The sequence below is a fragment of the Lactuca sativa genome, chromosome 6 (assembly GCF_002870075.4).
Source record: "Lactuca sativa cultivar Salinas chromosome 6, Lsat_Salinas_v11, whole genome shotgun sequence".
In the NCBI taxonomy this organism is placed as follows: Eukaryota; Viridiplantae; Streptophyta; class Magnoliopsida; order Asterales; family Asteraceae; genus Lactuca; species Lactuca sativa.
Window position 1 is genome coordinate 156,110,685 of NC_056628.2, and position 26,434 is coordinate 156,137,118.

At 34.4% G+C, this 26,434-nt stretch overlaps 3 protein-coding genes across 3 annotated transcripts; all 3 read right to left on the reverse strand.

Annotated features, from left to right (window-relative positions):
• Window positions 1-9,763: 9,763 nt before the first annotated feature.
• Window positions 9,764-10,924, reverse strand: LOC128126902 (DNA-directed RNA polymerase subunit beta''-like). The gene has a single exon (XM_052765068.1). It carries the CDS (start codon window positions 10,922-10,924, stop codon window positions 9,764-9,766), a length of 1,161 nt encoding a protein of 386 aa, XP_052621028.1.
• LOC122194862 (DNA-directed RNA polymerase subunit beta'-like) lies at window positions 10,772-12,711 on the reverse strand (the record flags this gene model as incomplete). Its single annotated transcript, XM_042896147.2, has 1 exon — window positions 10,772-12,711. A coding segment is annotated over one exon (1,686 nt), but the record flags the coding sequence as incomplete, so codon positions are not given.
• Window positions 12,712-21,934: 9,223 nt separating this feature from the next.
• On the reverse strand, window positions 21,935-24,991 carry LOC111901165 (bifunctional dTDP-4-dehydrorhamnose 3,5-epimerase/dTDP-4-dehydrorhamnose reductase). Its single transcript, XM_023897044.3, has 2 exons — window positions 24,372-24,991; window positions 21,935-22,574 (listed from the first exon to the last, which is right to left on the reverse strand). The coding sequence occupies exons 1-2, from the start codon at window positions 24,819-24,821 to the stop codon at window positions 22,119-22,121; spliced, it is 906 nt and encodes a 301-aa protein (XP_023752812.1). The 5' UTR covers window positions 24,822-24,991; the 3' UTR covers window positions 21,935-22,118.
• Window positions 24,992-26,434: the final 1,443 nt, after the last annotated feature.

Here is a 26,434-nt window from a genome sequence, read left to right on the forward strand (position 1 = left end):
AGCCGTCAGCCTGCGGATGATAAGCAGTGCTGAAGTGCAACCTCGTGCGTAATTCCTCAAGGAATGTAACATTCACAAAATTCATGAAAATTTTAAACTTTTATAACAACCCGAAAATCATCATTGTTCAAAAATAGTTTTCCAAAACATGTCAATATCAGAGTAATCCCAAAATCATGAAAAAAACATGAGGAGGTGCACGATCACGCCTTCGCCTTCCCGAGATCCTCTGAGGTACCTGAAACATAATCCAAAACTGTAAGCCCAAAACTTAGTGAATTCCCCCCAAATTACCAATACATAAGCAAATAGCACATAACATAATAACAACATGTAATGGCTCCACAACTAATAGACTGAATTACCCCTAAGCCCACAACATAAGTCTGGCTTGCCCCTAGGCCCACAACTTATGTTTGGCTTGCTCCCCGACCTGATCAGTCCTCGGGCTAACTACCACTAAGCCCTCAATACGAGTTTGGCATGCCCTTCCCGACCCTCAGCTCGTATTTGGAATGCTCATGAGCCCTCAGTATGAGTCTGGCATGTCGTCCCTGGCCCTCGACTCATAATTGGTATACTCCAGGGTTTGTTGGCTACAACACGGAGCAGTAAAACCTCAACCCAACCCACATAATATATCGACATATAAAATATAATATCATATACAGATAACAGACAGTATCACAGGTAGTCCTACAAATCTACCAGACTAGCATATCAAATCTAGCATGCATATCTATCTCATACTCCTCATATCAACAATATCAGGTCATTAAACCAATGGGTTAGCCTTGGTGCCTTCAAACCGAAAGTACAATGAGGAAACTCACCTCACAAGCAACACGGAACTGATACGGACCGACTCCAAATCTCATCTCTCTACTTAAATGCCTATAACCACCAAGTGACCAATTCCATCCAAACCCAATATTACCCAAAATACCCTTAAAAGTCAAACTTGGTCAAAATGGTTAAACTTGGTTAACTGAAAGTCAACTTGTTAAAATTATTTAACCCACTAAGTCAACCCAGCTGAGTCAACCCAACTGAGTCAACCCAACCGAGTCAACCCAGTCGAGTTAACTCAAAAGTGGTTGAACCATGCGAGTACGCAGGGGGGTACTCTGTACATACGCACATCATACATAAGCTTCGCATTTACTAACAAATGAGAACGTTGACCGCTTACGCTTAGCGTACTCCCTTCTACGCGGGGTGTACCCTCGCAGAGCCCAAAACCTCATTTAGTGCTTAATGGCTTGAGCATTTAAGCCCAAATTTCAGATCCATTGTCCAAATGCACCCCAGAGTCATAAAGTATCCAAATTTATGACTTTAGATGTCCAAAAAGTCCTTAATACATGGTATTAATCCATTAAAACCTTCTACAAGAAGCATGAAGCCAAACTAGCTAAAGGGATCTCACTTTTATGACTTAGAACCTTTCCTAGGGTCTGAAAGGATAGCCTAAAAATGTCCAAAACCAAACGTGCATATCAATGGGAATTTTGGGACAAGAAGAACATCATAAAGCTACCACGATGATATCCAAGCAAACAAAGCATAAAGGTAGCAACTTTTTACCTTCTGGAGCTTCCCAAGAAGGTGATGATCCCAGATTCACAAGCTTGCTTCAAGTTCTAATATCCTTGATGCAACTCCTTCTTCCTTAAGAACATAAATAACACACTTTTAGCTCAAAACAATCTCTTATGGGGTTAGGTTTTGCCAAAACGACTTAAGGGCTTGGAGGCTGAAAGGATGAGGCCAAAAGGTCCATAAATGTGTTTAAATACTCCACAAACCCTAAAAATTAGGGTTTCACTCGGACTTAAGTATGCCCAATGTACATATGTGTACACCCAGTGTACTACGGCGTGCCTTACTATGCTTAGTATACTCAAATGTACGCTCAACGTACAACCCCAGCTCCTAAAAATTATCACTTTGCCACTAGGGCTAGTTAGGCCTACATCTTTTACAACCCAAGGACCAAAATGATAAAACTTTAAAACCAAAGGAAGGATTTAAAATTACTTGAAACCTGGTATGTTACAACTCTCCCCCACTTGAACTAGACTTCACCCTCGAAGTCTGCTGAAGTGAGGAAATCTGGATAATGCTCCCGCATCTCGGCTTCCGGCTCCTAGGTCCACTCGGAGGCCCTCCGATGCTGCCATCGTACCTTTAATAAAGGTACTTCCTTACTACACAAAACCTTTACTTTCCTCTCCAGAATAGCTATTGGTTTCTCAACATAGTTCAGACGCTCATTGACCTGAATATCATATAATGACACCATGACATCCTCATCCAATACACACTTTTGCAGCTGCGAAACATGGAAAGTGTTATGGATTTAACTGATCTCCTCAGGAAGATCCAATCTTTAGGCGACCTTGCCAACCCTGGCAACAATTTGGAATAGTCCAATATACCGGGGACCTAATTTCCCCCTATTCCTGAAGCGAATCACAGCTTTCCAAGGCGAGACTTTCAAAAACACCATGTCGCCGACCTAAAACTCCAACTCGAATTGGTGCCAGTCGGCATAGCTCTTCTGTTGACTCTGAGCAGTGTGCAATCTCTTCCTGATATGTTGAATCATCTCCGTAATCTGAAGGACCACCTCGGTCTGCCCCATAACCGTGTGACCAACCTCGCCCCAGCAGACCGGGGGACAACATCTCTACCCATATAAGAGCTCAAAAGGCGGAGAACTAATGCTAGAGTGAAAACTGTTGTTGAAAGAGAACTCCGCAAGAGGTAGGTATGAGTCCCACATCCCATCAAAATCAATGACACATGCCCACAAAATATCCTCAAGGATCTTATTGTCCGCTCACTCTGGTCGTCGTTCTGCGGATGATAAGTTGTGCTGAAGTGCAACCTCGTGCCCAGTTCCTTATGGAACTTCTGCCAAAAACGGAATGTGAACAAAACATCATGGTCTGAAACAATAGAGACCAGAACCCCATGGCGAGCAACGATCTCGCGAATATAAACATTGGCCAACTTCCCGGTCGAAGAAATCTCTCGAATCGCCAGGAAACGGACACTCTTGGTCAATCGATCCACAATGACCCAAATATCATCGAAACCCTTTGTCGTCCTTGGCAGCTTGGTGATTAATTCCATCGAAATCTGCTCCCATTTCCACATAGGAATCTCTAGAGGCTATAGCTTGCCATGCGGCCTCTGATGCTCAGCTTTGACCATCCTGCAGGTCAAGCACCTCTCCACGTACTAGGCAATCTCCTTCTTCATACACGACCACCAATAACTCAATCTCAGATCCCGATACATCTTGGTGGACCCCGGATAGATAGAAAAGTGAGACTTATGAGCCTCCTCCAACACAATCTGTCTAACCCCACCAGACATAGGAACCCATACACGACCACAACGGGTCAACAATCCCCGGCTATCCGGAATAAATCTGGTGATCTCACCCCTGATCCTCTCAATCTTCTAGTTCTCTTCCTGAACACCCTCGACATGAGCCTCCTAATCAATCCTAACAACCGGTAATCCACTGATATCCTCATACACGATGCCCCATCTGAAGATCCAACTGACTTGCAGCTCAAGGCATCCGCCACCACATTTGCTTTACTCAGATGGCAACGGATCTCGCAGTCATAATCCTTGACTATGTCTAGCCACCTGAGCCGCCTCAAGTTTAGGTTCGGTTGAACCATAATGTGCCTCAAGCTCTTGTGATCTGTGTAGATAGTACAGCGGACCCCATAAAGATAATGCCTCCAAATCTTGAGGACAAAAACCACCGCCCCTAACTCCAGATCATGCGTGGGATACCTCATCTCGTGCAGATTCAGCTGCTATGAAGCATATGCTATCACCTGTCCTCTCTGCATGAGGACCACCTCCAAACTAGTGATGGAAGCATCACAGAAAACCACGAAATCCTCAATTCCCTCTGGAAGGGTCAAAATAGGGGCCTCGAATAGCCTCTACAGAAGGTTCTCAAATATCGACTGCTACTCAGGGCCCCATCGGATATCCACCCCCTTCCTCGTCAGACGAGTGAGGGGTACTGCAATCTTGGAGAAATCCTGAATGAATCTCCGACAGTACCCTTCCAATCCCAAGAAGCTCCTGATATCTGAGGGAGACCTCGGAACCTCCCACTACATTACGGCCTCGATCTTGGACGGATCGACCAAAATCCCATCCTGGTTAATGAGGTGCCCAAGGAATTAGACCTCTCGTAACCAGAACTCGCACTTCGAGAACTTGGCATAGAGCCGTTCTCGTCTCAAAACCCCCATAAGCTCACGAAGATGCTCCTCATGCTGCTCTCTGGTCTTGGAATACACCAAGATATCATCGATAAACACAATAACGAAACGATCGAGCATCGGCCTGTATACCCGATTCATCAAATCTATAAACACCGCAGGGGCATTGGTGAGCCCAAATGGCATCACCACGAACTCGTAATGCCCATAACAAGTACGGAACGTGGTATTTTCCATGTTCTCCTCCCTCACTCTAACATGATGTGTGACATCCCCAAAATCACGGCCAGAAAAGACCGGTTTGTTTATGCTTTGTTTAAAAATCAGAGTAACATTTTAAATAAAAGTGTTGCGGAATTTGTCCCAAAACAAAATATGATAAAGATTTATCAAAAGCATTTCCATAGAAATGTATTTCATTAAAAGACTTGGGATGTCATGTTCGTACAGATCAAAAGCATAAACAGTACAATATAAGCCTTACTACATTATTTCATATCTACAGGCCTATATCCGTAATCCCTCGTCCAAACATCATAACTATGCTCAAGCGCCACTACCTGTAATACATAAAACTGAGTGGGCCAGGCTTGGGAGCCTGGTGAGCACATAGGGTTTTCAACCCACAATAAATAAGTTTATTAACTTCATTAAATTAAACAAACCCGATTACCCGTTCCCATTATCCTCACATTACGTCCCTAAGCATCTATCATAAGGGACCTATCCTAAGGATTATCATCGGGACGGACACTACTGCTAAGGGGATTCCTCAGCAATAAATGTCCTTAAGGCAACCATGTGGGGGATGGAGTACATCTGGTGAGCACACAGTTCAAATAAACACACAGTTCGAATAAACACCTACAAGTTGCGAGCCTGCTAGTATTCCACTGGACTGTCTAGAATAGTCTGTGGTCGTTATCTATACTCTGCTAGATGAATGGATCATCAATAACATCTATAACGAGGCCTCTCATCGTTTTATCTTGTCACACAGCAACTATTACATCTACCCATGTTTTACCCAACACATTTTGTAGATATAAAATACATATACAGTTTAAATCATTGAAAACATGTATAAAACGTTCATCCAGCATAGATAGCAAGTATTCAGATAATATGCACACATAGCACGTAATTTATATAAAATATTTCATATCTATGTGTAAGCTGAAAGTAACTATGCACTCACTTGTTAAAGTGATGATTCCAAAATCGGGCAGCGCTTGCTTCTAACGATTCTATTTTCCGTCGACGAAACCTAGCATTATTATCGCTAAATTTTAGTCTAATATTTACCGTGACCAACTATTAGTCTTAGTATTATTATTATTATTATTATTATTATTATTATTATTATTATTATATAAGCGTTAAACAATATTTTCCAACCACTATGTACAGACAAGGGCCAGACATAAAACACCGGAGGGCAGGACCATTTTGGCATATAGCACTTCTGAAATCCAACAACCCTATGCGGCCCTTTAAACCAGATTCCCCGTACCGCGAGTAGTTAAAAAAAATATTATAACGACACTTATATAAGTTATAATAATAGCTCAAATATTTATTATAAGTTCATAATAACAATACTAATTTTAAATATAAGCTATATTAAAATAAGGTAAGCATAACTTACTTACAAGGAGGTTTTAGCTAGGAGTCGGGCTCTGCAGCGGCAGAACTTCGTCGTTGAATCTTTCTAAGAAAGATTCGTGCAGCGCTGAAGCGCTCACCTTACTATACTAAACTACAGAAAGAGAAGTCGAATCACGAGGGACCGAAATGCTCGGGGGATAAGGAGAGAAAGACTCTTGAATCAAGAGAATGGTGCAAGAAATATGAGAGCCCAAGGCTCTTATTTATACTAATTGAATTTTCAAAAACTACCCTCCATAATTACTTAATGACCTTTTAGTTATATAAACAACTAAATACCCCTCTATAATACTATTTTAAATGGATTTAATGATATTTATACTAAACTAACGTCGAAAGAACTCAACATTAGTCTTATAATGACCGCATCGTCGATACCTTTCTAATGATATATACATATGTATATATATGTGTACGTATACATGATTTATACTTTATTTTAATACGTAAATATGCTATTATAATTTGTAACTCGTTCATACGAACTCCGTTTTTGACGTTCTTTATATCCACGCGTAGGTGGAGATGTACTCTACAACTTTCGTTTAGACTCTGTCGGCTAATTTTGACTTTATTTTTTAAAGTTATATTTTTAACAGGCCGGGACAGGATTGGTCCATTAAAATCTCATAACTTCTTTATCCGATGTCCATTTTCGTCTGTCTTTTTATCGTTACGCTACTAATAACGAGATCTTCGATTCTCGTTTAGGTTGTGTCGGCTAAAAATCAATCGATCTAAAATTCGAATTTCGGGTTGTACACCGCTAATCCGAAACTTCGAAAAATCATAACTTCTTCATACGAAGTCAGATTTGGGCGTTCTTTTTATCGATGTTCTTAGTTTAACATATTCTACGACTTTCGTTTAGAGCACTAAGGCTAAATCTCGCTCTATCATAAATTTACTATTTATGCTTCCCGGTGCCGTGCCGGTTCCGACGCGAAACTTCGACGGGTCATAACTTCTTCGTTATAACTCGGATTTCGGCGTTCTTTATATGTACGGAAACCTTGTGACATATTCTACAACTTGGTTAAGATTATTTACTCTAAATAATCTTTTTGTCGAAAAGTTGTTTTCGACCTCTATTGCCTCTAAATTGACTAGCCCGGATCTACGGGCGTTACATGATGATACCGAGACCTCATATCTATCTTGGAGAACCAAGATGCCCCCTGCAACTGATTGAAGAGATCATCAATCGCGGGAGGGGATAAGGGTTCTTCACTGTTAACTTGTTCAACTCACGATAATCAATGCACATTCGGTGTAAACCATCCTTCTTCTTGACAAACATTATCGGTTTTCCCCACAAAAAACTGCTCGGTTTGATGAACTGCTTGTTAGATAAGGTGTCTAAGTCCATAACTATATTTGGTATGTACTTGACCCGACCCAGCATGGTCCATTTGGGTTGCATGGCATCATGCATTTGGATAGACTAAATGAGAGAAATAACACTTGTGGTTTATTAATATATGATAAGTTCTAATATATTAATAGTATTATTTAATTAGTATTGATCAAGAATTAATTTGGAATTAATTAAGTGATCAAAAGATACCTAATTAGATATATGGGTTGATTATGTAAATCATCCATAACTTGTATAATGGGCTAAAGGATCCATGAATTATCAAGTTGGGTTAAACCCATAGGATGCTCCATGGGAGTTACAAACCCATGGGTCATGGAAATGAAGAGTCATGTCACATTAGGGTTTACATGGTGTAACCCTAGATGTGACACACTATATAAGGAACATAATACTCACCAAAATCAGCTACACTAAGAACAAGAGAGGACAAGCCGATTTATACAAGTGTTATACATACTCTAAAGTTGTTCTAAAGCATTTGGTGTTGTGTGAAGCATTTGAGGCATCACACTTGGGGTGCTAGGCTCTCAAGGTTTTCAAGGAATCAAATCAACTATAAGGTATGTAATTCTAGTCATCTTTTAGATTAAAAGTTCCCTATGTGTGGTAGATAGGATTATCTTGGAAATCATATTTTGCATGTATTTTAGACAAACATAGATCCAAGGTTTTCTGGGGTTGCATGTACACTTAGGAGTGTTAGAATGCTCAAAACCCATCACTGCTTGCCTAGCAGCTCCTACAGCTGAGATGAAAACTCCTGCATCTCAAGCGGTGCCAAATGGTACGACGCCTTGGCAATCGGGGCTGCACCTGGCACAAGGTCAATCCTGAACTCGACCTGCCTCTTGGGAGGCACACCAGGAAACTCCTATGGGAATACATCTACAAACTCCCTGACAACCGAGACCTCTAAAATTGAAATCTAATTCCCAACACGTGTATCCACACATAAGCCAAGTAGCCCGCACACCCATGCTGAATATACTAACAAACCCTGGCAGCTAAACAAAACCCTGAACCTATCTTAGTGCCCTCTCTATAGATAATCAGTTCTCCCCACTTGGGGTTCGAACTACCATTTGCTGGCCCTCACAATCAATCATAACACCAAACCAACTCAGCCAATCCATGCCCACAATCATGCAAACATCCCCCATGTTAATAAAGTTGATTTGATATCTTATGTTTAATCTTAGACATTCTTTAAAAAGGAAGTCATATATCACAGTGTAGAGTTCCTTAATTTATTTTCTCTACTACTTAGTACAAATATCATTAGGAATCTTTTATATATAAATAGATTTCACATATTCAAATAAACTATATTATTTGCCTTCAAATATCCATTTCTTGAAGTTGGAATATGTGAATTCTATTTACATAATAATGATAACAATGTCAAAGATGGGTTTGATTTAAAACAAGTCAAAAGTTCTTGCATATAGAACTTGTTATTATAAAACATTGGTATTTACTTTATAATTATTATTAAGAGATCAAGTTTCTTAATCAGAATTTTAATTATTTCTGAATATAAAGGAAATCATTATGAAAATGATTTAAGTAGATAATCAAGCATTCATAAATTAATGGAAACATATATTTAGACAAGATAAATTAAAACATAATTAATAAACTAGACTTCGAGAATGTAGTTCAAAATTGATTGTGCTCAGCTGGTTACTCTTCTATAAATATCTGCAAGCCATTTAAAAATATTAGTTTAACATTTAAGTACCAAGTACTTGGGTGTTATATGACAAATAAGATTTCTATCTAGTAGATACCTAAAATACTAGTCTCTTCCAGACTTTCTTTCCAGATGAGAGGAGCAGCTCATCTTCCAGTGTCTAGTTTCTCCATAAAAGAAACAAGATCCATCTATGGGGGCCTTATTGGATTTCTTGGGCTTAAAAGTGTTCAGTCGATAAAACATAGGCATCTTAGATCACACGAGGTGACTCTTTTAGCCTTGCACTATTCCAGTATTTGAACTATTTTAAAACAAAATAACAATGTATTTATTAGAATATTGCTTAACCTGCTATATATATATATATATATATATATATATATATATATATATATATATATATATACACTAGGTTACAACCCGTGGGAACCACGGTAACAAAATAACAATGTATTTATTAGAATATTGCTTAACCTGCTATATATATATATATATATATATATATATATATATATATATATATATATATATATATATACTAGGTTACAACCCGTGGGAACCACGGTAACAAATTATAATTATTACTTAATTGTTTTCAATACATTATTAATTAATATATATTTTTTATTTATGTCAAATTATAATCGTTGATTCAAATAAAATACAATCAATCATGCAAACATGTATATTTTGATTACAATCTAAAAATATATGGAATATTTTCTCTATTGATGGATGGATCAGTTTTTCCGCCTATTGAAATAAATGAGCAGGATGTCCATGACGTGTACGTGTCGGATGAACCAAATCCTCGTTGAATTTTATTTTTCCATTAGAAGGGGCTCGCACATGTTCTGCAGTACCCCCTGTAAATACTCCGCCGGTATGAAAAGTTCTTAATGTTAATTGAGTGCCCGGTTCTCCAATAGATTGACCTGCAATAATACCTACGGCTTCTCCCAATTCGACCAGGTCGTCATGAGCTGGACTCCGGCCATAACATAATTGACAAATCCAAGATGTACTCCTACAAGTAAAGGGGGTTCGAATAGAGATTGGTTGTGCTCTAAAAGTTATGAATCTACTGACAAGTCCAACCCCAATATCTTGATTTCTAGTAGCAATACATCGCGAACCTATATATATATCATCTGCTAATACACGGCCAATTAATGTTTGGATAAAAATCCTGTCCGTCATCATTCCATTTCGAGGACTTACAGAAATACCTCGAACGGTGCCACAATCTGTTCGACGTACAACAATGTGTTGAACTACTTCAACAAGTCTGCGCGTGAGATATCCTGCATCTGATGTTCGGATAGCGGTATCCACAACCCCTTTACGGGCTCCGTAACAAGAAATAATGTATTCTGTTAAAGACAGTCCTTCGCGTAAATTGCTTTGAATGGGTAAATCAATCATTTGCCCTTGAGGATCCGACATTAATCCTCTCATACCTACTAATTGATGTACCTGAGATGCATTTCCTCTGGCTCCCGAAAAAGACATTATATGGACTGGATTAAAAGGATCGGTCATCCGAAAATTAGGATTCATTTCTTGTCGCAAATATTCACTTGTGGCATACCATATTTCGATCGATTGACGTAATTTTTCTACCGCGTGTACATTCCCATAATGATGGTGTTTTTCCAAAATAAAACTTTGTTGTTCAGCGTCTTGAACTAGCCATCTTTTAGAAGGTATTGTTAAAAGATCATCAATTCCTAATGAAATGGATGCGGCGGTAGCTTGTCGGAAACCCAGAGTCTTTACTTGATCCAGGATATGTGATGTATATCCTATTCCATAGTGATCAATAAATCGACTAATAAGCCGTTTCATGGCAGTTCCGTCTATCACTTTATTGTGAAAGACCTGAGTGGGCCGTTCTGCCATCAGTACCTCCATATTGCGCTGAGTAGAATTTTACAATGGGCTTGAGTCAGTGATTGGAAAACTTCCTTTTCTAGATCTTGATTCACGTAGAAATTCTGCACTTATGGTCCTAGTTAACCCGGAGAGACTCGAATTCCCGTTGGTAGCATAGAATTACAACAGCCCTGCCAAAACCCCTGTATGGCTTCTTCTATTTCTCGATAAAGGGAAATATGACCAAGAGTGGTTCGAATATATATATAAAGAATTTCTTTTTTTATACTTCGTACTATTAGATAGTGTCCATAAATCTCATAATAGGTCCCCACAGATTCATAGTGAATTTCGATGGGAACTTCTCTTGCAGCAATAACGCGTTGATCTAGTCGCCACCGCAGCCACAAAGGACTACCTAAATTGATTCGTTTTTGCCGATAAGCTCCAATTGCATCATAGGGATTACAAAAAAAGGGTTCTTTTTTTTTTGTATACTTATAGTTATTATCTTCATTTTGATAGTTTCTACGATTACATGGATTATACCTATTTACACAAATACCCCGACGATTTCCACTCGTTAAGACATAGAGTCCACTAAGCATATCTTGAGTTGGTGCCGAAATCGGATCCCCAATAGTTGGAGACAAAAGATTCATATGAGAAAACATAAGTAAACGCGCCTCTGCTTGAGCCTCCAAAGATAAAGGCACATGAACAGCCATTTGATCCCCGTCAAAGTCTGCATTGAAGCCCTTACAAACTAATGGATGTAAACAAATAGCGCGCCCTTCCACTAAAACGGGGAGGAATGCCTGTATGCCTAATCTATGCAGAGTAGGCGCTCTATTCAGCAATACAGGATGGTCATCCAGAATTTCCTGAAGTATTTCCCATACAATCGGTTTTTTTTTCCGAATTTGACTCTTAGCAACTCCTATGTTCGAAGCAAGATGTTTTCTAATTAGGTCACGAATTACAAATGCCTGGAAAAGTTCTATTGCTATTTCGCGAGGCAATCCACATCGATGTAATGAAAGTGAAGGGCCCACGACAATCACGGACCGCCCTGAATAATCGACCCGTTTACCAAGCAGAGTCTCGCGAACTCTTCCTTCTTTGCCTTCAATTACATCTGAAAGCGACTTGTAAACTCTATTATGATCATCCCTCATTGGTTGTCCGCAGATTCCATTATCAAGAAGTGCATCCACGGCTTCTTGTAGCAATTTTTCCTGAGATATTATTAATTCTTCTGGCGTAGCTATACTTGTTGTTAATAGATCTGTAAGAGTATTATTCCGATAGATAATTCTTCTATAGATTTCATTAATATCCGAGGTCACTAGTTTATCCTCATCTATATGATAGATTGGTCTCAACTCAGGAGGAAGAACTGGTAATAGACGCAAAACCATCCATTTTGGTTCTATATTTGTTCGAATAAAATGCTTAGCCAATTCCATGCGTCTAAGCAAAAAATCTTTTCTTCTTCCAACTTTTCGATCTTCCCATTCGTTCCCTGTGGGTTCCTCTTCCTCCAATTCTTTCCATTCTACCAATGAATAGTCTATAATAATTCGTAAATCTAGATTGGCTAATTGTTGTCTGATAGAACCTCCCCCGGTAGACATCTCTCGATTTCGAAATGTATCGAAGCTCCGGGTAGTAAAAAAAATGGGGATCCTGTATTTCCAGGGTTGAATTTCATATTCTAATAAACCCCGTAATCGTAAAAAAGTAGGTTTTTTATCTATGGGCCTAGCAAAATAAAAATTGGGATAGGATCTCCCCCCCTCAAAATCGGACGTGAAAGTTTCCTTTCATCCGGCTCAAGTAGGTATACCAAAAAAAGAAAAAGAAAGGAGTTAACATAGAATTGAATTGCAACGTGAATGTTCTTTAAGAAGTTATTTCTTTTAAAATCTAAAGATCTATAAAGATTCTCATGATCAAAGCTTGGTGGAAATCACAATTGAGAAAGAAAAATACTATTGAATATTCCAAGTCCTAATGAATAAGGAATGTAACATAAAAACTATAAAAATAATAATCATTAATCATAAATTTGCATACAAATATTTGTATACAACATTAAACAACATTGGATGTTTTGTTCATACGTCAATCATCGTTATTTTTAACTAAAATGTAAATTGGATTCAAAACTTCAACAATATTCTTTTAAGTCAAGATCAATAATAAAATCATCATTTTGTAAATAAAATGAAAAAGAAAGACAATTATATATGATAATATCATTTTTTTATTTAAAATCAAAAAGCAAGGTGATATAAGAAACAAACATGAACATAAAATGAAAAACAAATTATAGGAAAAACTAAAAATAAAGATTTCTAAAATAGTATTTTAAAAAAAGATATAACTAAAATGAGGAATTATTGGTTTCTTTAAGTAATAATTTATTGGGGGATGAGTAGGCCAATTAGATAATTGGGATGACCAAAAGATGATAAAAATCCATAAACTGATTTATTTATTATATATAAATGAAATGATATTTTTACATATGGTTGTAACATTAGCACCACGTCAACTTGAAATAAGTGTACATTTTATGAGGAAAAGCATGTTCAAAAACATTTTTTCCTGTAAAAACTACCCTAAGAAATATATAAAAAAAGGTATACAATAGGATTGTTGTGGTAAAGACAATAATACCCACGGTTTGTAGAAGAAAACTTCAGCTACTGGAGATGCATGTCTCAAAGGTTCCTGCAATGGAACAAAGCTAGCTAAAGGCTTTTGGGTTCAACCTAAACTCCTACAAAAATTCAGATAAATATCATTTAATGGGTTTTAAAATGAGGTTTTTGTACATGGTCAATGCCAATACCATATCTTAAAAAACATGAAACTTATTAATTAGTTGCATCTCTTGTTGACACATAAATAGAAGAAATTTCCAAATTCTCCATAAAATTAATGCATTGGAATTTTAAATAAGAAATATCAAGTCATAAAGAGGTCTAATACACATAAAGTGCAAACACAATCTGTTGCAGAAAAGATTGTGCCTCTGGCCTGAAAGAATAAAGTTGGAAATAATTGAAAAAAAATAAGGAGTAAATAATACCAAGAAAATCTCCTAGGTCAACAGAGCCAACATTCATTCTTTTGAAAATGTTTATAGTCTCTGTAACAGAAGTTACACAAAATTTTATCATATGATTAAAAAAATGAAATAGATATTGTATTAGAGTGAAGATATTGAGTTTCTACCATTTGAGATGATGGTGAACTCTGAAAGATATTGAAGTACCAACAACAAATAGCACAATGGTCATGAAATTACACAAAAAAAAAATCAGTTTCTTCTTTACCTGAAACTGTTGATTTTTTATTGCAAAGAAAACAGAAACATTGCAAGAAAACCTATCATAATCATATATAAATGTATATTAAACTTATAAACAAATAATTGCAATGTTTATACATTGTTTATTTGATTTTTAAATTTGACATATCCGGTGACATAACTAACATTTCCAAAGTTTTACTCATAAGCTAATGGTAGGTTTTGTAAAGAACTAAAGACAATCAAGATGGTTAGATAAGACATCACACGACCTCCAAACCCGTCATTGAAGAGATAGTCCCTTAGAGATATATGTCTTTTTTTTGAATTTGGTCCCCTAAAGATTAAACAATTTTTTTTATTTTTTTATTTTTTATTTTTTATTTTTTTATAGATTTTTGTTTTTAAATTCTATGTAGATGCCTACCAACTAAATGTGGATGAAGGTGGTCAAAAATTGCCTACCTGGCAGGTAGGTAACAGTTTGAAGCCTAATATATCATTTCCCAATGAGTAAATGATGATAAACTGAAAGTTTAAAGATTCAATTAACATGATTAGAATTTTAGTAGTCAAATGACAATTTTAAGACTTTAATGGTAAAAAAAAATCAATACTCCTTCAATAAAAGACTGAAAATATTAAGAATTTTTTGAAAATTTCCTTTTCATATAAAAGAAATAACAAACATTACTTGAAGTAAACAAATGAAATAAGTTTAGGGTTGTAATATACGAACATATAGGTGGTGTTTCTTTGTTTGTTTTCTTTTGTATAATATCTTTAATGTGTTTCAAAGACGATGTCTGTTTTTGAAGAATCAAAAAAGGCGTAAGAACATTTTCCATTACTTGCACTTGCAGCGTCAACTTATTTTCACGTCTCACTCTTTTTAACCCCACGCCCTCCCGACTTCACGAGAACACACCCTCACCGGCCTTTCCTCCATTTCCGTCGGCGACACCTCACGTCTCCGCCGGCGACTACTCCACAGGTACGAGCGGCTCTCTTCTCTTCGCCGGCGACACCCATCATTAAAGAATCGATTTTTGATGTGTGTTTCAGCTGTAAAGAAATCTTGATTTGGTGATTTGGTATTTGGGATAAGCTCTCTATTCTTACCCCAAAAACCCTAATACAATTTGATTCTCCCAATTTCACTATTAAATTCGAAGCTCAATTTTATTCTGAATTATGTGCTTTATTGTGTTTGTTGCTTTTGAAAGACACAGCGAAATCAATCAATCAGAGTTTTACTCCATTGCATGCAGGGAAAGAAGGAGATATCATAAGTTCAGTAAAAGTCCAATACGCCAAATAAACCATAAATTCGTAAAAATCAAGGCAGGGGTAGGGGTATATACGGTGATTGAATATCCGATAACTGAAGTGTGTATCGAAGGGGTTAACCTTGCCATGTTATGTCCTTCTGTGGGAAATAGGGGCTTACATATACACATTGAGAAGCAAAAACATACCGAAAGGATTGTAGTCGCTGATTGAATATCCGATATTTGAAGCGTCGATGATGCAAAACCTACCGAAAGGATTGAATTCGTTGATTGAAACACGATGCTGTAAAGAAAGATTGATATCACATGTTTCAAGTATATATTGAGCATAATACGATGAAATCGACATAATATAATGAAAATTAAATGTAATCGATTTGATTGATATGGATTCCATAATAAGCAGCTCTTAATCGGGTATCTAATGAAATCGAGTTATTGAATAAAGCTGTTATCAACGATAAAAAATTGAAATAAAAGAGGGCGTTATATGGATTCCATATTCAATTCAATATCCATATTCCATATTACATATTTCCATATCGAATCCGACGTGAAGCAAAGAAGGGGTAAAATCGGTATTGTACGTTTGCAGAATACTGATGTTTTGAATGGACACGTGGATATATGGTTTTGTTTATTAGATATATATATATATATATATATATATATATATATATATATATATATATATATATATATATAAATTATCCAAGACTTTCTGGAAGTCAAAAATAACTAGTCCTAGTTTGATCTTAGAAACATCTTAAGCATCACATTGATGCCTTTACTAGGTATCATGTTCAGAACTATTACTCAAAACAAGTTGTTTGGGACTAAGACCTTTATGTGTATAGAATTTCATATATCTCAAAAGATTGTCTCTCGATACATGACCATATTCTTTAAAGTTGTATCTATTGAATGTTGTTGTTTCATTAAGTCATTAAAGAAAATGACAATTCATGGTTATGAGAATGGATTATTTGTCTACAAAATTTTAAAAAAGTTTATTTAGTATTTTCAATATTTAAACTCTTTAATAATTAATACCCTTTTAGTTTCTAAAATCATTAATTACCAAAGTCTAGGATCCAAGTTGCAAAACAAATAAGTGGTTAGGTATCATTTATCCCATCTATTTGAATCTAACCCGGAAGATATTGATTATCAATTGTATCTTAGATATAATTCATAGATTTATAGGATTGCTACTAACAAATTTAATTAGACATGTTTGATCTCATCTATGCCTCAAATTTCTCTTATTTAAGTATCCTTTATCACAAAAGATTTCCGATCAAATCTTCTAATTTGAAAAACTTGTGTAATCGGCCTATAACTTGGCTATAGAAATCGAAAATACACCCGAACCATCAAAAGATACCACTATATGGTTAGGTATCCTTTATCCCATTAGTGCATACAAGAGATGTGTGAGTGTTCTTTAAAATAGATTGTATAGACTTGAGGTTTGTAAGGGGTCTTTTATGTGTTTTATAATTATAGTATTAAAAACATATGATATCATGGTTATTACATGTATATAATAAGCCATGATACCAATTTTTAAAAAGAAAATCACTTTTGAAGGTTCTATATAAAAAGCTAGTTTTTATATAATTTGATGCGATTCAATTTTAATAATTGGTATTAAGTTTGACTGCATTTGAACATTTATATCTATAATAAAACTTCATTTTATTACTTATATATTTGGAGATTGTATAAGTTACAAAAATCACAATTTTAAACTTATAATTGAGTTTTTCAAAATTTGTCGTTGTTAACGTTTTTATAAAATCCAATTTTATTTTAAAACAATAACTTTTTACATCTTATGTTCACTTTATAAAATTTGAAAAACCAAACTCCATGTGATGTTTATTTTGTCCAAAATTATTTTAGCATGTGAAAAACTAATTTATCAACCACACACAATAATTGCATAAAATAAACAGCACAAACATGTATAAAATATATGTGCATAAACATAACCAACTAATGACATTTTTGTGAGCCAACAAAAAAGAGTCCATTCCTAAATGAACATTTAAAGGGACCACAAAATCTTCTTGTAATGTTGTTGTAGAAGCTCTCACTTAAGGAAACACCAATTGTTTGCAAAAGATTGAATTAGATCCAACAGCTCCCAAAGAAGCTGCCAACAGCAACACCTTTTGCAACAGTTTACACAAATGTTGATTTTTCCCCTGCACACTTTAAAGTTGCGAAAATTGCCTTCTTCTCTTTAAAAATGGCTTCAACTTCATTTGTTGTTACATTTTTGTATTAATAAATTATTTCTAAAAACTAATATATTACTTACAAAAATAAACCAAGTAAACTAATCTATTTAATTTATTACATACCATATAAATAAATAAATTATTACAACCATTTTTATAATAAAAAATAACAAACATAACAACACAAAGGTCATTGACTAGTTTATGCACATCATACATATCAACATACACATAAAACAACATTTGTTTTTCTAAGATAACTTTAAATGAAAAAAAGATGCATGAAACTTTTGTCACAAAAATAATAATTATAAAGTTGTCATAGAAAATACGTATGAACTCATATTTTTACAAAATCAAGATATCATATTTTTCAAAAACTAAGATTTCCAAAATTATAAAATCTAACCAAACTTGCAAGGTGGCTCTGATACTTGTTGAGTTTTTATTCATAAATTAGTTTAAAAACATTAGATTTAGCAACGGAAGACTTTGATTTTGAATAACATAAAACAAGTTTATAACTAACCATGGATCTTCTTGTAAATTTTGGAAAGAAAACAAGCTCCAAAGAAGAAGATGAAGAAGTAACAACCTTTATAGTTCTTTGGGTCATCTTGAGAGGCATGGAAGTTGATGCAAAATGTGGAACCTTTGAGACACCAACATGAAGCTAACTTGATGTAGATGCTAGTTAAAACTCTTAAGCTTTATGTACATATCCAAATATGACTGAAAGAGAGAAAAATGCAAACAAGTAATCTTCTAACACTTCTTTGCAAGAGAGAATATGAGAGAGTATAATGGAGCTATGGTTTTGGCAAGTAAAAATTGAATGAATGAAATCTTTTATAAAGCTAAATCATTATCCTAAGAGTTATTAATACATTAAGCACTCCATTTCCTAAAACCTACATGTCTCCCATGCCTCTGAAGTCATGCTTGCTTTCCCTTATTATATTCCAAAGACAATGTGTTGTTTCCTAGAAACTATCTCACATTTATATATAAAAAGAGAGAGAGAAATTTAAAAAATTATTTTAACTCTTTATAAGATATATACTTTAACTTTGAGCTAAAAGACAAAAGAGTATTTCTAGTCCAAAATAATGTACATGACATAATAAATCATAACATATAATATATTATGTTACTTACTAATGAAATTAATATTTCCATGAAATAATTAATTTCCAATTAATTATAAGAGTTTATTGAATATTTATTAAAATCAGTTTCTAATAAATAATCAATTTTATCAAGTTGTTGTTAGTGTGACTCATTAGTATCATATGTTAATTAGCAATATCACTTTAATATGACTCTTGAGCATACTAGATCTTTCAATATATGCAACTAACTACTTCTACCCCGATAATGCCAAAGCATTAGATCAACATAACCTTAAAATTGTACAAGTCAAATCCATTTACCCCTCCCCCCGATATCTAAACCATGAAGACAATGACTTACAAAATAGAGACAAGGACAAACAAAACCATTTCAATCCATTTTAGTTTGGTCCTTAACTTTTTCACTTCTAAAGCCAACTGCAAAACCTATGATTCATGCTTCACCTTCTCCTTAATCCTTAATCTTTCAACATCCTTCAATTTTTTTTGAACCTTGGAAACATATCTCAGTTCTTCCTTTTTGTTCAATTCAAACTTTAGTTTATGAATTTTGCTTGTGTGTTGTTCATCCTCTAACAGTTCATCAATCTATTTAAAGTAGTCACAATTCTTTATGTTACACTAGAAACAAAGACATGAAAATTGGGTTTTATTAGTCAATATATGCTACTAACTACTTCTACCCTGACAATGTCAAAGCATTAGCTCAACATAAACTTAAAATTATACAATTCAAATCCATTTACGCTCCCCTAGTATCTAAACCATGAAGACAATGACTTACAAAATAGAGACAAGGACAAACAAAACCAATTCAACCCATTTTAATTTGGTCCTTAACTTTTTCACTTCTGAAGCCAACTACAAAACCTATGAGTCATGCTTAACATGCTCCTTAATCCTCAATCTTTCAACATCCTTCAATTACTTTTGAACCTTGTCAACATATCTCAATTCTTCCTTTTTGTTCAACTCAAAATTTAGTTTAAGAAATTTTCTTGTGTATTGTTCATCCTCTAATAGTTCATCAATCCATTTAAAGTAGTCACAGTTCTTTATGTTACACTAGAAGCAAAGACATGAAATTTGAGTTTTATAAGTGTTACATTGACAAAAAAAAAGCACCATAAATTAGTGCAAATACATGTATAAATTGACTAGTTACTAGTGAAAATTGATAGATAAAAAACATTTGACATGGATTGTTGAAGCTCCAATATATTCTTTCCTTAGCTCTATAAGGGCATAAACAACTATGGATTTCATCAAGTCGATTCACAAACGATGAAAGTTTGTTCTTATTCCATGAATTTCAGGTAAAAGACGAAGACATTCTCATGATTTCTTTTACGGTTCCTCAATATTTGGTTGTTAGGATAATGTATATGGATTTAACAAGGATTTTTCATGGAAGTTTATTTAATAAGTTAAGATACATTGGGGCTTACGTGGACTATGTATATGGATTTAACAAGGTTTTTTCATGGAAGCTTATTTAATAAGTTAAGATACGTTGGGGCTTATGTGGACTCTATATATATATATATATATATATATATATATATATATATATATATATATATATATATATATATATATATATATATATATATATATATATATATATATATATATATATATATATATATAATTACTTCCACCTCTGCAACCTTTTAAATTAGAATGAAATATACTTGTTGCCTTATTTAATAGGCTAAATACTATTTCAGGGGATCCATAACACAAAAAGTTAATTCCTTGACCAAAAAAGACCGAAATTGATAGGTTAATGGTGCTACAATATTGTTAACCCTAAATAACCTAGTGAAATCTTCTTTTTTTTTTTTATTACCATAACCATGTTCGTACAATGTATATCTAGTAGATCAAAGTAAGGATGGAAATGGGGCGGGTTTGGAACGGGGTTGACCATCTCAGTCCCCATCCTTGAGTGTCTAACCTCATCCCTATACTCATCCCCTCCGGATGCGGGGAATCAAATCCCCTCCCCTTTGTATTTTGGACTTTTCCCCAGCTCATCCCTGACCCATCCCTAATCTTTCAGCATAATAAACTCAACTTACAAAAAAATAAAACCAAGTTTAATAAGTGATCAAAACCATATGCCATAATCAGATTTTGTTTACATCAATCACAAAGTTTAACAAACATCAAAATGAAAAGTGATGATTTGGTACATAGATCACGACAACATTGTCATGATTTGTTTTAGGGTTCTTCACTGTTTGATTGTGAGGCTGAAGCGAATAAAATTTCTATGTGAATTTACTAAGGATTTGTCGTGGAATCTTACCTAATAAGTTCAGACACATTGGGGTTTATGTGGACTAGAGATAGATATACTGAGGCTTACATGGATTATAGTAAGCCACATCATTACTTCCGCCTCAAAAATGCAACCTTTAAGCTTGGACGGTGTATACTCATTGTCTTATCTAATAGGTCAAATAATATTTTAGGGGATCCATAATATCAAAAAATTAGTTTGTTGACCAAATAAGACTGAAGCTATAGTTTATTGTGTTACAATATCATTAATCCTAAATAAAATAGTAAAATCTTTTTTATTACCATAACCATATCCGTACAATGTATACCTAAGTACATCAAAAGGGTGTTTGAGATTATTTATTTAAAACAATGTTTTTTTAAGTGTATTAATTTATCCGGTGTAAAAATAGAGGTTTAAGACAAAAATATTTGGATTAACTTATAAGTATCAAAAAATAATAAACTAATATATTGTTTTTAAATAAGTTAACAACTTATCAAAATATATTTATTATTGGTACCATAATGTAATAAGCAGATTTTTTTTTTGGCAAACCAATCACTTAAAAATGCTTATATCTAAGCTAATACTCCCTTTAAATAAGTAAAATCCCTAAAGACCCCCTAACTTAGACTCCATTTTACATCACCATATCTAGGCAATACAAGTCTTCAACTTGGTTAATCCAACAATTGAGGTCTTTGTACAACCCACAAAGTCCATATTGTACAAGACCTTATGTTATTTCATATTGATCAAATGAATCAAGAACTATATCATTTCCCACATACTTATTCATAATCAAGATAATCCCGATAATACAACAAGAAAAATACACTATATTGTAAGAAATCCTCATATTAATCTCACAATCTCAACATATTAATCAATAACATAATCAAGAAAAGGAAACAAACAAACCAAAATAACTTCAAACCTTACGGTTATGCCACAACGGGTGTCTTTCGGTTAGGCTCAAACACAAACTTCACAAGCGATTCTTTGATCGATAAAAGCTCGGGGAATTCTTTTTTCAACTTAGTGGTGTCAAGTTCATTGTTGCTTCTTTGTGCAATTATAACCTTTGCTTGCTCTTCAAGAGTAAAGTTCTTCCATGTGTAGCTTGAATCAATGTACTCTTTATACAACTCCAAGACCTCATTGTGGCTAACACAACCAGGGTTAGTGAAGTTGTAGATACCAGTTAGGTTTCTTTTTGCCATTTCAATGGAGATTGGGAGGAGTTCATCAAGAATGGTCATGGAGTTTGGAATGTCTACAACTTTTTCATATCGACTAATTTTTGTGATGAAGTTTCGGGGGTTTGTAAGATCGGATGAAATTGGCATTCTTACACGCAATGTGCATACATTTTCATAGTTTTTGAGCAATTCCTCTACCTGTGGATCAAACAAATTAGTTTTCATTGGTATAAATTATAATTGGGTAGATTTTTAAAAAGTACAAGTGACTTAATATAAGAATTTGGATAAGTGGCAACATGCATGAAGTGTTTTTCATAAGATTTTTGAAGTGCAATGTTGTAACAAAAAGAAATGAAAGTAGGATGTTAAAATACACAACAAAATGAAAGTGTGTACTTGTTCATGATCTTAGGTATCCAAACATATTTTTATTTTGTCTAATATCAATAAAATTGAAATAAATATGGCAGATGGAAGTAGATTAAACTAAAAAAGTTTTCACTTTTTGACAAAATGCAAACCAAGATCTTCGATCTACCACGTTTTATGAACAAATTCACACAAAAACGTTATAAAAACACAAATTGTCAAAAGGTGTATTAAAGTATGAAAAAAGAATAAATCTTCAAAATTGAAGTAATAATGCATCTTCAAAATTGAAGTAATAATGCAGTAAGTCAACTTAGGTTAATACTTTCATTTTGTGGGTCCCAAATTATACTTCTCTATAAAGTAAGAGGTCAAATTGACCATGAAACAAGACACAAAACAAGCTTAAGCTAATGAAAGATTTTATTTTATTTTTCTTGAAAACGTACATCAAGATTTTAGATCCACCACATTTCTATCAACATATTCAGTTATTCACACAAAAATATCATACGAACACAAAATCTTCAAAGGTGTACACTAAAGTATGAAAAAAAAATGGAATATTGAAATAAATATCAAATCTTCTTACAATTTATCTTTGTCCTATGGTTTTTGTTTCATGGGTCCCATATTATATTATAGGTCTCATTTAAGTAAAAACTAGTATGGACACATGAAATGAGGCATAAGTGTAAAAGTAAACTAACAAAAGCTTAGATTTTTCTTTATAATGCCTATATAGATCTTATATCCACCATTCTTTTATCAACAAATTTTAAACAAAAATATCTAAATAACACAAAATCCTCACATGGGTCATTGCTCAAAATCTTCAACATTATACTAATGTTGAATAAATTGGAATCTTGAAGTAAATATGAAGTTTTCTTACACAATCATAGCTTTACCCATTGGTGGGCCCCAAATCATAGCTTTCGTTATGGTAAAAAGTTAGTATGGACCCATGAAATGACACATAAACCATAATGAAAGCTTGGATCTTTCTTTAAAATGCACATCAAGACCTTAGATCCACCACATTTTCATCAACAATTTCACACAAAATATATCATAAAAGCACAAAGTTATTACAGTACATTGCAAAACTTTAATATTGTCCTAAAAATGGAATCTTAAAGTCAATATCAAATTTCCTACACAATAGATTTACTCATAGGTGGGTCCCAAATTAAAGCTTTCTTTTAGGCAAGAAGATAGTATAGATCTATGAAACGAAAATGTCAAATAGAATGAAAACTAAATATTTATTTAAAATGCACATCAATATCTTAGATCCACCACATTTTTATCAAGATCTCACCCAACTCTTTAACATTATACTAAATTTTATACATAAAAAAACTAAGTTTTATTATTTTGAGTCCTAAAGATAAATACGACCCATGAAAGGAGGCACAATTTTCTATATGCAAATGAAAGCTTTTAGATTTGTTTTAAAAATTCACATCAAGATCTTTGGATCCACCTCATTTTTCAAGAAATTCACATAAAAATATCACAAAATCATCAAATGGGCAATCGAAATCATCAAGATTCTACCAACATTTGAAAAAAAATGAAATCTTGAAATATTAATACCAATTTTTCTTAGAATATTACCATTGCTTTAGTCTTGGAGTAGTAAGATCCGACGAAATTTGGAGTATCCTCTTCCTTAAACCCGACACCCGACCCGAGTTGATGCTCCGAATCATACTCAAATATACATCCAGTAGCATAGTTGATCAAAATCAACCCCTTTTCACGGCAAACGTCGGCGAGAGTTAGGGTTCCGACGACGTTAGTACGTATGGTCTCCACCTTGTGTGACTCACACCAGTCAACGTTTGGGCGGCCGGTAACTCCGGCAGCGTTGAATACATGGGTAGGATTGACGGCGGTGATGTCAGCGATAAGGGTGTCGCGAGACTCAAGACGGCCGGAGCCGTAGGTGTACTCGATGCCTTGAGCGTCGCAGAGTTTGCCCAATAGACCACCAATCCAACCGGTACGGCCGTAGATCAAGAACTTAAATGGCGTCGCCGGCGTGCCGTTGGATTGGGAAACCATTTTGAGGTGGTGAGAGTGAGAGTGAGAGAGAGAGAGAGATTTACCGATGGGGTGAATCTGACTCCGGCGGGTGTGTGATTGTTTATAGGAAGAGAGATATTCGCCAGCTGTTTTTATTTGTGTTGTTTACTTGAGATGAGATCTTGACACAGTGTCGGTTTGGAGTGAAGTTAGCAAAGTTGAAATCGATAAGATCATTTATATTTATAAAAAAAAAAAACAAACACGTTCAAAATGTAACATTATGCAATTAATTTAATAATTAGGGAAGAACCCTTTTGCAAGATTGAATTGGATTTCATTTTATTTCTTTTGAAAGAAAAATGTGATAAATTACAATTCTTTCATACTCTTTAAGAATAAAATCTATTATCACAATTTTAATCACAACCAAGACAGTTTTCCTCACCTCAGTCGGTGGTCCTAATGATGAATCAATCATAGTATATTGTTCAACCTATAAAGAGTACAAAACACAAAAAATACTATCATTTGAAGGGGCCACTTGGAAATAAGTTGTAAATGCTACAACCAACAATCCAAATCTGATCATTTTTCCTTCAAGGGCAATTACAATGAGAGTGCTATCACAAGGTCAAATAATTCATTTTAGTTGCCACCTACAAAAAAAAATGAATGTTCATATGAAAAAGTTTAGAACGCATCACACTTGGTCATTTTGTTTAATACCAATGTCATTATAATTTTATGTTAAGTCGAATGTCAAAGAGATTGGATAAATATTAAAGCATTATGAATAAATTAAAGATAAAGTAATGTAGTTACATTACTTTTTATCAGCAAGCACTGCCACCATTTGCGAAAATCAAATCCATTAACCTCATCTACGAAATTAAGCCAAACCTTTATCTACTCTTTGAAAAAGTGATTGTCCTTCGGTTCCCTCATTTAGTCTCATTTGAAATGGTTAGTTCAGTCTAGAAAAAGAAACAGAAAAATATCTATGTAAAAAAAACACTTTATCCGGTCAGAGATCTATATGCATGAGAGGCTTTCTGCGTGACAGTCCTAAATGAACAGTTATGTGAGCACATCATATAATGTAAACTCTATTATATAAGTATACCATTATAACAGGTAATTGGATATTTTAATGTTAACTGTTTATATCAAAGAATACTTGTTGGTTGTGTCGTATCCTCCACCAAAAAACAAATCCATACCTGAAAAGTAGCAAACAAAAACACCACTGGCTTGTTCCAAATGCTAAAGGATATGTACCTGTAAATGGAAGGTTATTTTAGTAAATTCAACCAAATGAAAAGGCATTTGACTCGAAAGATTAAGGTTTAAAGTTTTTTATTAAAGAGATTACGCAAATGTGAGTTTGGTCAAGTTAGCCATCACTTGTGGAATTGGTCCTCTTAGACTGTTGTTATTTAGCCTCTTGGTATTAGTTCAAACTCCAAAAGTTCAATAAACTAAAATCATCATAGGTGATTATTAAAAAAAAGGTAAATAGCTAATTTTACTACTTAAAAATATTGTAAGGTGTTAATATTAGTTAAATAAGGACGACGATTTTATCCTTGTAGGAGTTGATAAAAATAAAAAAGAACAACAACTAAACTTGTTTCAAAGGAGACATATAT

Bases quoted from the DNA above. Each gene is read 5' to 3' on its own strand.
- LOC128126902 (XM_052765068.1), bottom strand. From the start codon at position 10,924: ATGGAGGTACTGATGGCAGAACGGCCCACTCAGGTCTTTCACAATAAA.
- LOC111901165 (XM_023897044.3), bottom strand. From the start codon at position 24,821: ATGGTTTCCCAATCCAACGGCACGCCGGCGACGCCATTTAAGTTCTTG. The intron at 22,575-24,371 runs GTAATATTCTAA...TTTGATCCACAG, and splicing joins ACTCCAAGACTAAAGCAATG to GTAGAGGAATTGCTCAAAAA.